This window comes from Vicugna pacos, chromosome 33, assembly GCF_048564905.1.
Source record: "Vicugna pacos chromosome 33, VicPac4, whole genome shotgun sequence".
Classification (NCBI taxonomy): Eukaryota; Metazoa; Chordata; class Mammalia; order Artiodactyla; family Camelidae; genus Vicugna; species Vicugna pacos.
Genome location: NC_133019.1, coordinates 9,244,156 through 9,259,823, shown reverse-complemented (window position 1 = coordinate 9,259,823; position 15,668 = coordinate 9,244,156). Strand labels below are relative to the sequence as shown.

Below are 15,668 nucleotides of genomic sequence, written 5' to 3'. Positions count from 1 at the left end.
GGCTTCTCCAGAGTCTGGACTTTTACATTAGATCCTGTGGAGGAAACACAGGAGAAAGAACGTGTAAAAGGCATTCCTGGGAAGTTTACAATCTGGATGTGGGGAGAGAGCGCGCAAAGGAAAAGGAGTAGGAACATCTGAGAGCAATGTGCAAACAAGTGTTCCCGCAGCCGAGGCTGGAGGCGCCGAAAGGACTCAGAGAGAAGCCGGATCTGGCTCAGGCGGAATCCGTTTGGGAACGTGTCCTTGGACGGGATTCCTCCGGATTGTTGCTTTCCAGGATGTCAGTGCCTGGGAGTTGCTGGCGCTGGGTCCCCCTTGCTCTAGTTCAGATTCACGGTCGTCTCCTGAACCACCTTGTACTTCTGGGCTGTCTGCAGTTCTCTGTGTGCACGAAAGGCCTGTCACCACCTGGGATTTCCAACCTCATGTTCTGATACCTCCCATAGGCCCTCAGGACTGTCATCAAACCTGTGCTGTGTTTTTTTTTTTTTTCTCCTCCTCTTTTGTACCCCAAATCAAACTGCCCACAACTTGGAGTCTTCCTTTCCCGTGGAAGTCTTGCCTACCCTGCAAGGCTCAAATCTTCCATGGGGTCTTGTCTGGTCTCCAAGTCAGAGCTGATATATCATCTGTGCAGTTGTCGGACTGTGTCCACGGTTTCTGATTTAATCTCATTTCCTTTGAGTGTAGCTGGCTGTGGACATGTCTTTCTCCCACATTAGATTGGAAGGTACTTAAGAGGAAGGATTCTCTGCTTTCTCTGGGGCACCGCCAGCGTGTGGTCTGTGGTGGAGATTCAGTGCACGGGGGTTTAGTCGAATTACCTCCATCCTTTCCCCTTGAGAACTCGTTCGGCCGGCAGTCACTTTCCAGCCAAACTTGTTCAAAGTTCTGCACTCACCTGTGCAGAAGCAAAATAAGGTGAGGGCTCTGCCCACCTGCTGTGCCCCAGAGGGACTCTGCCAGCCCCAGAGCTGCCCTGTCACCTGGCATAGTGGCAGGAAGGAGACACTGATCTTCCTGGGTGGCTGTAATGTCGGGGATCTTCCTGGAAAGGCTTGGCGGGGGGTGCAGGGGTGGGTGGTCCGCAGGCCCATCGTGTGCAGCCCGTCTGGAGAGCAGGCCTCTGTCCAGCTTTCTAGAGCCACCCTCTGATGATGACCCGGTGCCCCACCAGGGAGTCAGAAAGCCCAAGTCAGCTGAAAGGAAAAATAGAAAAGGTTTGACTAGCTTCATTAGCAGGTTGGGCAGGAGCACCGGCTGGCTTCACCGCAGCCTGCCTGCACCCTTACCTTCGCTGAGCCCTGTGTATGTGCACTGGTGTCTCTTTGTTGCCGGGAGATGATGAGGAGGCCATGCGGAAGCCCCGCGGGCCCCGGGCACCTGCATGCTGTCGGGTGGGGCTGTTGGGGTTCCCGGCCAGGCCCTGCTCTGAGCTCGACTCCCTTCCCTTGCAGTACATCTTTGCAGATGCTTATGCCCAGTACCTCTGGACCACATATGACTTCTGCAACACCATCCAAGGCTTCTCCATCCCTTTCCGGGCAGCCGACCTCCTCCTGCATAGTAAGGCCTCCAACCTTCTCCTGGGCTTTGACAGGTCTCACCCCAACAAGCAGGTAAGAGAGCTTCGGGAACACGGTCAGATGGGGCTCCTCGAGTGTCCTGCTCTGCTGGTGGGGGTTGCCTGTCCTTTGCGTGACCTCCCCTGCCCCTCCCTCCTCCTCTCTCAGGCTGAGCCTTGGCAGCTCCTGTTTCACTTCCCATGGCTAAGGAAAGATACGTCCCTGGTACTCTCTGTCTGCATCCCCGCCAGGGAGCAGCGCCCGGCCCGCAGGCCCTCGCTCATAGTCACACATCAGGCCTGTCTCACGGCAGGTGCACCTTCGTTAGTCCGGGCGGCGGAGGGTCAGTCGGGGGTGAATCAGAACCAGGTGGAGAAGTCTGGAGTCTGAGCTCTGCGGGGTCCTCTTGTCGGATCCTGTTCCGCCTTTCCCCTCCTCCACCTTAATCACACTGTCTTTGCCCACCAGTTATTTGAAGTTACCATGAGCTCTAATATTCGCCCTGTGTGTGTGCTTGCTCATGTAAAAAAAATGTGTCCATGTTCCTTCTTTAACTCGGATTTGAAGGAAACGTGAGAGATGGGGAGCGATCCAAGTAGGATTTCTTTCTCGAGGTTGAAACTTGAAACAGGAGCATCGATCTGGCATAACCGTGTGAAACCTGTCGATTGGGTCCGTGATGAGTATCCTGGCTTTGCTCGGAGGAAACGTGGAGCGTTTCTTTTCCTTTGCAGGGTGTTTAAGCAAAACCAGACCTGTTTATCTTCGCCCGCCTTAGGGAGGAGCCTCCGTGGGGGTGGTGTAGGTGGGTTATCGTTGTTTGGCCTCCTGCCTCTTTCTCCGCGGTCCCCAGGACCACAGGAACCCTCAGGCTTTGGCAGAGATCAGCAGGTCAGTTCCTCACGGCCACACGCCATGTATTTGGTGGATTCCGCTTGGTGCCTTTGACTTTGCACTTAGCCAGAGTCCTCTCCACTCAGCTTTCTTTGTGAGTTTTCAAGGACACTTGTTTCCCAGGCGAGAATTACCGAGTGTAACCCTTTCACTTTAACCATCCTCTGAGGGCCCGTCTTGAATAAAATATAATTTCTGATCATCTGTAAATGGAAGACAAGTCACAGTCATTTTTCCTTCCAGCTGCTATTGTGGAGAAGAACACAGAGGTGCAGATCTGCCCTCCCCTCCCCGCCCGTGCTTGCCCGTGGAGTAACCGAGGTGGCCGCGGGGGTCCCCGCGCCCGTCTTCACGGGCGGCACGTGATTGAGGGTGGGGTTTCCGGGGGTGTTTGCCGGTGATGCCTCTTGTACCGTGACCACGCTTGTCGCTTTGGTCTTCGCAGCTATGGAAGTCGGACGACTTTGGCCAGACCTGGATCATGATTCAGGAGCATGTCAAGTCCTTCTCTTGGTAAGTCGTGCCGTCTAAGAAATGTGAGTGACCACATCTCCTTGCTGGAGGACAGCCCCGTCCTCACCTGAAATGTGAAGCATTTGCTTCAGGAAGTACACACTCCAGACCTGGGAAATAGAGCTGCAGGAATAACTGACTCACTGGGGGATGAGAAAGGAAGGTTCCTCGCGAGAGGAGTGACGGAGCTTTTGCGTTTTTCAATCCATGAGGCAACTCGGGAATCTTGAAGCTCTTGCATGTATTAGAGTTTCTAAAAGACCTTCATTTTTAGAGCATTGTACCAGAAGTGGGGATTTTTTTCCCCTAAAATTCATTCGTTCATTCATAACATATTTTTTTGAACGTCTGCTGAATATAAAACATGCTCGATGCTTTAGGGGATAAGAAGTTGAATAATTGATGGATATAGTTATTAAGGAGATTGCAGTTGAGGAGATAAGAAAAGACATTTTGTGCAAATAACACACATCATGAAAGAAACACGGAAGTCCCACAGACATAGATTGAGAAGCCAGGGGAGGGTGCACTCCTTCCAGATGGGAGGACCCTAGGCAGCTCCCCGCAGGCGGCTCCTGTTGGTCCAGGATGTGCCTGACAGGGCAGGGCGTGGCTGTGTGGAGGCGCGCAGGACGGGAAGGCTAGACAGGAACAGGATGGCCAAAAGCAGAGATGAGTCTTGGAAACACTGAGTCTTCTCTTTGGACAGGGTACTGGGTGACGTTTGGAAGCGGATGCCAGTATTAGACTCTGCAGTGTTTAGTAAAGGGATCTGGCCTGAATTCTGAACACGGTGGGGAGCCGTGGTAGGTCTTTGAGAAGGAAAGCGAAAGCAACAGGGCTACACTTTAAGAAGCAGAGTTGTTTCTGGTCTTAGTTGCTTCTGATCTTTCAGTTACCGGGATGTTGTACACAATCTGGAGTACATGAATTTGTACGTTTGCACACGAATCTGTCAAACAGATTCCCAAGAGTGGACCTGGCGGGTCAGTCAACCCCTTCACACCTGCCAAACTTCAAACCTCTTGCTCTTCACCGCCCCAGATCAGCTCCACCTGTAATCTTCCCCATTTCAGTCTCTCATTGCTCAGGTCAAAAACTCTTGAGTCATCACTGAGTCCGTGTTTGTTCATGCATCACGTTCAGTCTGTCAGGAAATCCTGTTGGCTCTGCCTTCAGTGTGTATCCAGGATCCACTACTTAGCTCCTCCTTTGCTCCAAGCCACCACGGTCACTCGTTAGCGATCCAGCTGTCCTTTCTGCGTCTACACTTGTCCTTCTGCCACTTCTCAGAACACGGCTGTGTTGATCCTGTTCGAAGCAGGTCAGATCATGTTGTTCTCCGGCTTTGAACCAATCAATATGCATCATCACTTCTTTCAGATTAAATGCCAGGTACATTCCTACCACAGGGACTTTGCACTTGCTATTCTCATTTTCTCTGCCTAGAATGCTTCTACTAAAGGTATGTTTATGGCTTACTCCTTTGCCTCATTCACATCTACCATCACCTTGTCAGTGAACCTATCCTGAGGATCCTCTTAAAATTGCAGCTGTTCCCCTCTCGTTCCCAATCTGCTGCACCCTGATCTGTTCTTTTTTTTGCACTTACCTCATTCTGATGTACTCTTATTATGCTTGTTATTCATCTTTCTTCAGGAGAATGAAAGCCCCACAAGGGCACAGACTTTTGTCAGTTTTGCACTGATGTATATCCCCAGTGAATGAAGCACTGAAGTTGTAACTTTGCCAGGTTTTCTATAGAAAGTGTCAGATTTTGCACTCAGCTCAATGACATAGAATTGTGTGTCTCTCCACAGCCAGTGTGTTGGGCAAGAAATAATAGTATCTCAGTGTAGTTTTAATTTGCATTTTCCGTATTATGTATGAATTGGAACATCTTTCAGCCTACTTAATGGTCGTTCTTTTTTTTTCTTTTGAAACATTTTTTTATTATTGAGTTACAGTCAGTTTACAATGTTGTGTCAAATTCCAGTGTAGAGCACAATTTTTCAGTTATACGTGAACATACATATTTTCATTGCCGCTTTTTTTTTCGCTGTGAGCTACCACAAGATCTTGTGTATATTTCCCTGTGCTATACAGTATAACGTTGTTTATCTATTCTACATTTTGAAACCCCAGTCTGTCCCTTCCCACCCCCCGCCCCCTTTAATGGTCATTCTTATCTTTTTAGGGGGCGTGTCTGCTCGTGCTCCTTGCTCTTTCCCTGTTGGGTTGTTAGTCTCTATATGATTGATTTCCAGGAGCTCTTTGTGTATTTGAGGTTGGTCCTGTGCGATGCGAGAGAGCTTGTATGTGTGTGTTCATTTATTTTTATTTTTTTCAATGTGTCGTTGGTCTCTTGACTTTTATGTGCAGTTTCAGCCCTCTTTAAGTGTAATGACCCCACGAGATCTGTCTGTGCATCTCCTAGCCCTCTATTTGAAGAGGAGCGTCTTCAAGTTGGTGTTGCTTGCTTGGTCATCGAGGGCAGTAAAGAAGGCTGGAACAGAATAAGGCCTCACAGCTGAGTGTCTTCAAGGCTCCAGTGGCCCTCCTTCTTATAGAGGGCAGCTCTTTCTGACCCTTTTCGTTATTTCCCTTGGGCAGACGTCATAGTCTTAGTGAAATAAAACCCAGTCTCATCTAAGCACAACCTCTTCCCAAGGAATACCATGAGAACTTTTTTTTTGGCTTTCTTTGAGCTTTAAGGGGACAAATTACTCTTATCTGTTTAGAGACTCATCTATTAAGGGGGCAAACCAGCAGGATTACTAAATAGAGAACTTCACGTTTGGGAGTTTGTGTGTGGTGCCTTCTGCCTCTGTGCAGACATGCAGGTAGACATCTTAGGGGAGAGGACCAGCCTAGCTTATTTTGGATAATTACATGTCTTGTGTCAGGGAATTTCAGGCTATTGGGGAGATTTCCCTCTAGGATTCTCCATAATAGGTGAGAGTGTAATCTAACCTCTCAGAGAATAAAGGTGCATACATTTGTCCAACAATGCTTGGCAGCCCTGGAGCAGGAGTGAGGAAGACCGATGACTTGTGTTATCCAGAGCTGCAGACTGGCGACACAGGACAGTGGAAGAGCTACAGGGGAGGGGCTCAGGGATGCCCCGAGGAACATCACTGAAGGGTTGTAAGTGAGGCGGTGAGGCCAGCCCAGGACCCATGACTGCGCTCAGAGACGGAGCAAGGCTTGGAATTTCCAAACGAGGATACAGAGAATTGGAAGGAGGTGTTGGTGAGCGTGGAAAGTGGGAGGCTGGTGATTGCAAAGTACAAGAATTTGCAGCGGGAGCAGCTCTCGGAAGTGGGAGGTTCAAGTAGGGATTACGGAAGAGAATTGGGATGAAAGTCACAGCTCCTTCCATCGCTAGATGCTGGCTGCTGCTTTTGGCCAGGAAGGAATAACAGAGGTGAGCGCCGTCTCAGAATATCTGAATAAAGGTCCCTTCTTCTCTGCCTTTTTAAAAATACCCAGCGCGTTTTAATTTGCATATCCTCCAGGATAGAGGAAGTACTTTAATGAGTACTTCTAACTGTGGAAAGGAAGAGAATGTGTCCTCCCGCCACCCCACGCCCTCCCCCGCTCTGCACACAGCATCTGGTGACGAGCATTTACTTGTCTCCTGCATCAGGACAGGCTGCTTTCTCCAGTGTCCAACTAGGACTCCAGATTGTGGAGCGAAAGTCACATTTTCCCCGGTTACAAAAAGAGGAGCTTTTGTTTTTCTGTTTCTCATTTCCCTTCTTTCCTTCCTCCTCCTTTCTTCCTTTCCTTTCCTTCTGTCTGTCTTGGAATATGCTGTTGACAGTACATCTTTGAAGGAATTTTCTTTTGTTGCCTTCATGATCCCGAGAGCCATTGTGCCTACAGAACTGTGCAAAGACAGTTGCACTAACGAGTTCCCCTTCGTATCCTTGGGTCATCACCGCATCCTCACTACGGAGCTCTCTTCCTGATTTCTCCAGCTGTCTTTCCTGCTGGCTGAATGCCCACCCCACCCGCCCCCTGGCCTTGGTGTTCCTGTGCGTGTGAGGAAACCCCGGGCAGGTTAGCCATCTTCCCAAGCTGCTCTTTGGGGCCGTACGGGGGGGCTCACCAGTGCACAGCTTCTCCGAGGCAGTTTGGTCTCATCACGCTACAGTTTTCAGTTTGGAACAGCCTCTGTAATATGGTCGGTGGATCCATGCAGCAAAGATCAATTCAACTGGGAGCTGTGCAGGATAAAAAGAAATGGCCTTTAAAGGAATCTGTACTCTGGGAAGCTCAGACAACCACATTACGATGAACAGCATAAGACAGTGGCTAAGAAGCACTGCTGTGTGGCTTGAGGAGGGCGAGTCCCAAATCCACTAGCCAAGGGGATTCTCTGCCTTTGTTCGAAGCTCATAATAAGGCTTGAAACTGATGGCAGCGGAGACGCATTGCTGATTTAGGGCGGAGAAGAGCACTGGGGGAAGGCTTCCTGGAGGAGGGGGACTCGCACTAGACCTCAGAAGACAAGTAGGGTTTCGATGTGTAGGTCAGTGTCGAGGCAGAGGACATCCCCGCAGAGGGGGCGGTGTGGACAGAGCAGAGGAGGGGTGAACCCTGTGTTTCTGAAGGCTGTTGAGGGCATCCGTACGTGCACAAAACAGTTTGTGAAGGAGCCTCGTAGGAGGTGAATTTGTGCTGGTGGCATAGACGGGTGACAACAGCCAGGGACAGACAGAAGGGGAAAGGGCAGGGTCCGTGAGAAAGAGGGGCCTCGTGGTTCCTCAGGTGTGGTTTCCCCTGGAGCTTTTCTTCTGAGAAGGTAGCATGCTGGGGACAAACGCCCCTTCATGCTCTGAGCTTCATAACTTGAGGCGGAAACTTGCTGACAGGTTCAAGCAAGCAGTCCTTACGGAGTCTCAACCACTGGCCTCTTACTTTTTCTTCTTTTCCCTCTCCTGAAGCATGGCCCCAGCTTGCCTGGAGCAAAACCCCCAGCTACCTTGTAAACAGCAGGACCAGCATAAAACACTCTACAAATGACAATTCCTTTCCCTCTGCTGAGCCCAGGAGCAACCAAAGGGATGTTTGCGGCACAGAGAGTGTCACTGACAGATCCCACCACGGTGGCTCTCAGTTCTAGCTGGTGGTCTGCATGGTAGACCCTCCATGCCTCCAATGATTAAACACGGAAATGATGGCATCTGTTTTTTTCCCCCCAGGGGAATCGATCCGTACGATCAACCCAACACCATCTACGTGGAACGGCATGAGCCCTCTGGCTACTCGACAGTTTTCCGAAGTACAGACTTCTTCCAGTCCCGGGAGAACCTGGAGGTCGTCCTGGAGGAAGTGAGGGACTTCCAGCTCCGGGACAAGTACATGTTTGCCACAAAGGCGGTGGTAAGTCGGAGGCACCGGGGAGTCAACTGCTTTTGCGTTTGCTGTCTGAGCCTTGGCGCTCTGTGGTCGGGCAGGTGAGTCTGCGCAGGCGGGGAGGGGCTGGATGGACGTGCCAGGGGGAGCTGGACCAGGTGCTGGACATAGATGAACACTCCCTAGAGACTTGGAAGATTCTGGGAGGTCGAGGAGTGGAGAAGCTCGGACAACCCCTCGGAGTGTCTCTGGGTGCTGGGAATTTGGTCGATTGCTGGTAGCCAAGCATCCTTGACAAACACCTGTTTCTTTGAAATTCCAACTAAAAGGACACAGAAAGGAGGGGTGCGGTTCAGTGGTTTTTTTCCCTCTAACCTCACTGCCTGATTTCCCTTCAACTCAGGCCGATTTCTCTGCAAGTTTTGGACACGTTCATTTACGTGGCCAATAGAATGTGTAGTCGTTGGCTAGTGGGAGTTAATGCTCCAAGAAAAGCAGTAATTATGCTTGCAGCTGTCAGTAAGTAGCTTAACTCTCGGCCTTTGGGAAGGTCTTCTCCTTGATTTGATGTGTTGGAGCCAGATGCTGACATGGAGGGCTTGCTCATTGAAAACCACAGACGATTATTCAACAGGACTCGCCTCGCAGCTGCATCACGTTGCAGCCATCCCGACCTTGCGTCCAGGGAAAACCCAGGCCTGGCCTGGTTGAGAGCAGGTTGGGCTGCTGTTTCTGGGGGCTGTAAGCTTGCTTTCCTAACGCGGCCTTTGCTTCCCTGACCTCGGGCTCGGATGAAGGCCTCTGGTGACTGGGAGGTCGCTCTCTGTCCTGTCACGGTTAACCTTAGGGACTAAAACCAGATGTCATGTTTCCCTCCAGGCTCTCACTTGTTTCCCTGGTTGGTAGCTGGCCAGGCAGAAGCGGCTCAGCCCCCGTGGTAGGATTCTAGGGCAGAGAGATAATCTCTCCAACAGGCAAGGCAGAGAGCGAGGCTGGAATGAAAGGACAAGATGCGGGAGGCCGGGGGGTCCCCATTACACACCTTGCAAAATGTTTTCTAAAAGCACTGAACGATGGCAAGTTTCCTTCCGTCAGGCTGCCTGTCTTGAGTCCCTCCTGGATGATCTGCACTCTGCCTCTCCCGTTCTGCCCCTTTCTCTTACACTCGCACACAGAGCCACCCAGGAACACAAGCATCTTTGCGTTGCCTCGGGCAGGGGTGTGCTGGGAGTGTAGACGTGAGAAGTCAGCCCTGGGGACTGATACCTTGTGACATCCGGTTGAGTGGCCCCAAGTTCCAGTAGTGTTCACAACCTTGTCTGCAGCCCTCGTAGGTCTTTTTTTGTTTTAGTTTCTTGGGCGTGGGTTTTTTGGTAAGATTTTAATTTCTTCATTTTAAGGCACGGTGACTGCCAGATTTATTCTACGGACTGAGTTGGGGCTGAGGTGTGAGCTGGTGTCCATTTCTCTTAACCCAGTTATTTCTAGATGTCTCACCTGAGAGGAAGCTGTATCCCATCTGGAGCTTTCTGTGCCCCCCAGTCTGACCTCACAGTACGTCTGTTCTCTAGACACAGCTGATTTGCAGAGAGCCGGTGGTGATGTGTTTATTCCTCCTGTCCAGCGGTGAGATCAAGGGTTGTTTCTGTAAGATCATCACTGATCTGGTACCTTGTATCTTGCACAATGCTTGATACATAGCAGATGTACAACAGAGTTGAATAAATTTTTGCCTGCCTTATTTAGAATGATTAGGCTGCTAGGTTTTTAGGGGGTAAAGGTGGGGGAATATTAAATTATTGGTTGCTTCATTGTCAACTTAACCCGTGTATGGCTTCTTTATTTGTATGGAATTGGCGGCAGCATTGTGTTGGCTTCTTCCGTCAGCATGTGGACAGACATCAGGTTCCAAGGTCAGCGGTTTAGTGGAGGCTGTAGGTAAGATGAACTCGGCCACGTCCTGGAAGGGTTGCCTGTGGCAGCATCAGCAATGGCCCTGGGTACCAGATGCAGATGGCAGGGCCCAAATGCACTTTTTCCCCTGGGCATCTGTATGATGCCTAAGAATCTCCAAAATTTGAGACACTCTTCCCTGAGGCCTTCTACATGCAGAAGCTTTTGATAATGATCTATTATATTATCAAAGGAACATTTCTCAATGGATAGACTGAAGAGAGAAGAAACACAATTGGCAGTGGATGATAAAAATGGATATTTTCCTCCGTATTACATTAGAGTCCTAAGCCATGAGGATGGCGACTCTGGCCTTGGGTGGACAACGCCATCAGTAGGAGTGTTAGGTCTGTTAAGTTTGTAACTTCTTATCTGGGGTGTGCCCAGCGCTCTGGATGCTGGGTTTGGGGAATTCTGAGCAACTTTAATGTTAAATGGATTCAAATCAAATTAGGGAAGTCAAGGAACTCATTGCAAAACCACAGAAAATTGGTTTTGGGCAACTGACCCTTTTGCTTTTTTCGAGCACCGTGAATGATTCCAGTTCTTTGCAAGTTAGTTATTGAGAACATGTCAGGGCAGCCATCAGGGTTGTGGGGTGGAGCTGGAATTCAGGGCTTTAGACCTTCCCTGGTACCCTACTGACCTGGCTCTAACTTCACATGTGCTTTGTGTCTGATGCTTTTTGATTTTTTTTTTAACCCAAGTTTAATTTTTATTTCTTGGTTTTTGACATGAAGTTCACCTACTTGTGGTAATAGTTTGTCTCAAATGCTAGGGCCATTAAAGTGACAGTGAGAAGCACCTTTGCAAAGTGAACTTGCTTGTGAACTTGGTGAGATACAGCTGTTAGGATCTTCCTGGGAGGTAACAGTTGTTGCCAAGGAGGTGGAGGCAGGTGAGGATTGGCTGCAGCTCCTCGTGAAAGCTGCGCAAACGTGCAGCAGTGAGCAGACATCTGGAGTGTGGGCTTGATGGAGTGTCCTCTCTGTTCTTACAGTGATGCAGCCACACCTTGCAGGATGTAGACACAGTGTTCTAGAGCAGGCTTGGCCGAGGACGGGCCTTCTCTTGTGTTTGTCAATAAAGTTTTATTGAAACACAGCCGTGCACATTGGCTACGTGTTGTCTATTGCTGCATTCATGTTACAGTGGCAGAGAGGAGCCGTTACACAGAGGCAGGATGACCCACAAAGTCTAAAATATTTCTATACAGACCTTTCCAGAAAAAGTTTGCCCACTGTTGTTGTAGAAGTAGGATTCTGTTCCCCGTTCAGTTGGCATCAGGCAACCAGAATCCTCTAGTGCGAGAGCTTGAGAAGTCTGGAGCATCACCCCTGAGAGTTCAGGGGCCCGGCCTCCCGAAATTGCTGTGCCCTGTTCATGCCGGGCTGTTATCTTTAGGACGTTATGGCTAATTCAGATACCTTGCAGGCTGCTGATTTCCCAGGAGAACTCATTGGTACTTTCACTTTACTGACCAACCAGTCACTCATTTTCACTCTTGAAGACCAACTTCTAACCATCATTATGCTAATTTGAAGTCTCTAATGTTGGTAGTGATAACAGAAAAACTTAGTAATTGCCTCAGAACCGTGGGCTTCTACGTGAGAGGATAGCAGACCACAATTGGGGTGTGAATTTTAGGATAACTGACCAAAATCAGACTATCGACAGGTTATTTTAATTATGACATTACTTACGTGTACCCAAAGGTAGAGCTTGGTATAAGCACTTAATGCTTATAACTCGTATACAGCAGTAAAGCTCGAACCTGTATTTATGGATTAAAAATAAAGCTATAATACCAATAAGTTTAAAATTAATTTTTTACAATGCCAATATTGAGATATAATTCATAGACCATAAAATTCACCTTGTTAAAGTGTACAAGTCTGTGGTATTTAATATATTCACAGAATCATGTAATGGTCATCATGGTCTGATTTCAGAACATTTTTGTCATCCCCAGAAAGAAACTTAGTACCCAGTAGTGTTACTTGCCACTCCTTTCTCCTTGCAGCCCCTGGCAACCATGGGCATACTTTCTGCCTGTTCTGGATATTTTCTGTAAAGGAAATCATATGATATATGATGCTTTGACATTTTTAAATTTCATGGTATAACGCTTTCAAGTTTCACCCATGTTGTAGCATGGGTCATCAGAATCAGTGTGTTTTTATATTCACTTTTCTTTCTCCTGCCAGATCAAATCTCTTGTTGAACTCCTATAGTGAATTTTTGTTTTGAGTTATTGTATTTCAACTCAAGAATTTCTGTTTGTTTCTTTTTTTTTTTTCATTAAAGTATACTCAGTTTACAATGTTGTGTCAATTTCTGGTGATCAGCAATACATATGCATGCATATATTTGTTTTCATATTCTTTTTCACCATAAGTTACTACAAGATATTGAATGTAGTTCCCTGTGCTATACAGTATAAACTTGTTATCTATTTTATATTTAGTAGTTAGTATCTGTAAATCTTGAACTCCCAGTTTATCCCTTCCTACCCCTTTCCTCCCCAGTAACCATAAGTTTGTTTTCTGTGTCTGAGTCTGTTTCTGTTTTGTAGATAAGTTCATTTATGTCCTTTTTTAAAAAAAAGATTGCACATATAAGCAATATTATATGGCATTTTTCTTTCTGTTTCTGGCTTATTTCACTTAGAATGACGATCTTCAGGTCCATCCATGTTGCTGCAAATGGCATTTATTCTTTTTTTATGGCTGAGTAGTATTTCATTATATGTACATACACCACATCTTCTTTATCCAGTCATCTGTCGATGGACATTTAGGTTGTTTCCATGTCTTGGCTTTTGTAAATAGTGCTGCTGTGAACATTGGGGTGCACATGTCTTCTTGAATTACATTTTTCTCCATATATATGCCCAGGAGTGGGATTGCTGGATCATATAATAAGTCTGTTTTTAGTTTAAGGAACTGCCATACTGTTCTCCATAGTGGCTGCACCAATTTACATTCCCGCCAACAGTGTAGGCGGGTTCCTTTTTCTCCATACCCTCTCCAGCATTTATTGTGGCCATTCTGACTGATGTGAGGTGATATTTCATTGTAGTTTTGATTTGCATTTCTCTAACAATTAATGATGTTGAGCATCTTTTCATGTGCTTGTTGACCATCTGTATGTCTTCTTTGGAGAGATGTCTGTTCAGGTCTCCTGCCCATGTTTTGATTTGCTTTGCTTGTTTTATTTGAGGTGTATGAGCTGTTTGTATATTTTGGAAATTAGTCCCTTGTAGGTCGCATCATTTGCAAATATTTTCTCCCATTCTGTAGGTTGTCTTTTCATTTTGTTGATGGTATCCTTAGCTGTGCAAAAGCTTTTAAGTTTAATTAGATCCCACTTGTTTATTTGTGCTTTTATTTCCTTTACTCTAGGATCTGGTTCAAAAAATATATCGCTGTGATTTATGTCAGTGTGTTCTGCCAATGTTTTCCTTTAGGAGTTTTATAGTATCTGGTCTTACATTTAAGGCTTCAATCCATTTTGAGTTTATTTTTGTGTATGGTGTTGAAGAATGTTCTAATTTCTGTCCTTCACATGTCCAGTTTTCCCAGCACCACTTACTGAAGACTCAGGAACAGTTTCCAGTGACTATTGTGTGTGTGCTGTGTGTGTGTGTGTGTGTGTGTGTGTGTGTATGGGCCACACTTTGCTGTTTGCTTATCATTTGTTGTTGTTGTTGTTGTTGAAAACCGGACATTTTAAGTGATACAATGTGGCAACTTCTCATATCAGAATAACCCCTTCCAGGGTTTTTTGTTGTTGCCTTTTGTCAGTATTATTGCTGTTGCATTTTTTTTTTGTATTGTTTTTGCGTTTCCTGCATTAATTTTGTGAAGTTCGCGTCCTTCGCTGGGTATGGCCACTGAAGTACTGACCAGAAGTGGTCAGCTAGTGATTGGACAGAGATGTCCTTAAACGCTTTGAACCGTTAGTCTGGCGGCCTCTGCTGAGGGCCCCTGAGTGTGTGCTGGGGGGCCTGCCTTCAGTGCCACCTGCAACTCTGCCTTAGCCTTTGCGTCTCGTTTGCGTAGGGTCTCACGGTTATTAGCCGGACGTGAGGGATTAGGCCCTTCCGGTTCCTTCCTGAGTGCGCGCACAGCCCTCACGCGTGTGACCTTGTATGTTCCCTGGAGTGTTTCAGAGCTTATCAAAGCCTCGTGAGGACATCGTCTACCCCTTATTTTCCTTTTCTGCTTTTTAATTCGCCTTTTGTTAGGTCCAGGTGGTAATGTGTCTGTGGCAGCTGTGGTGTTAAAACACTTGCCCCTGGTGACTGGTTTCCGTGAATCCCCTGGCTCTAGGTCTGTTTGTCCAGGGAGCTGAGTCAGGCTATGTGCAGAGAAGGCCTGAGAGTGCAGCTTCCAGACGAGTCGCCAGGCAGGTCAGACGCTGACAGTCCTCTGGCCGTGGGGCGGTTGGGAGGCTCCAGACCTGTTCTGTCCTCTCCGGCGGCTCCCGGGCTGCTGGTTTTCACAGCTCTTGCAGCTGTGAGGCCGTGGGTTTCCAGGCTGCCACCGAGCTAGGGAGGAAAGGGATGGGTCAGGACAAGTTAAAACATCGCCGGGCTGGCTCTCCTTGCCGAGCCCCAGTCATTGTCTTTGGAAGCCTCTTTAATTTTCAGGATTCTGTAAAAGTTGATTTTGAGAGTTCTTTCTTGTAAGTGTTCTTGTTGCTTTTATGGATGAGTGGACCTGCAGAGTCCCTTCCTTACTCGGCCATTGCAGACGTGCTTTCCATTAATATTAACTTTGCAAACTTTTGATTATGGTCATTTTCAAATCTGCATCAAAGAACAGTTTGTACTGGTAGGACCTCCCTCGTGCCCTCATTCAGTCTCAATGTTACCTATGTTGGCTAATCGCTCTTCAGCTGTCTGCATGCTCCTAACTTTTTTCTTCTGGGCTATTTTGAAGCAACTCCCAGGTATATCATTTCCTCTGTGAATAATTAGGTATACACAGTGTGAACGTGGGAGATATTTTGCTGAATCTTTGTTACTGTTTCGAAAGGTGGCAGTGAATGCAGCAGCCCTGGTGCTTCTGGACTGGTATCTTTGTCCACCACCTGTCGTGGGGTCCCTCATTTCTCTCACCAGTTTTCTCTGTGAAACTTTTCATTGACTAAGTCATTATGACATCCTTTGGCCTTCCCTTGGCCAGAATATGTCATTTATTTAATTCTTTTCTGCTCTTTCCTTCTGCCCTTTCATTTCTTTTTGCTATTGACGGAATCTCAGACAAGAATGTAAATGGACTCTCTGAAATACAAATTATTCTGATTCTTGCATTAATTTTTATTTACTTGTCAGAAATGAAAACACCAGGGGCAGGGAAATAGCCCAGT

At 47.5% G+C, this 15,668-nt stretch overlaps 1 protein-coding gene across 1 annotated transcript in view; it reads left to right on the top strand.

Annotated features, from left to right (window-relative positions):
* The window catches only part of SORL1 (sortilin related receptor 1), a 147,895-nt gene that overhangs the window by 27,817 nt on the left and 104,410 nt on the right, over positions 1 to 15,668 (top strand). Inside the window, exons 4-6 of the mRNA XM_072954152.1 lie at positions 1,461 to 1,622; positions 2,908 to 2,975; positions 8,186 to 8,366. Coding sequence (XP_072810253.1) covers positions 1,461 to 1,622; positions 2,908 to 2,975; positions 8,186 to 8,366 — 411 coding nt within the window. The remainder of the gene's footprint in view (positions 1 to 1,460; positions 1,623 to 2,907; positions 2,976 to 8,185; positions 8,367 to 15,668) is intronic.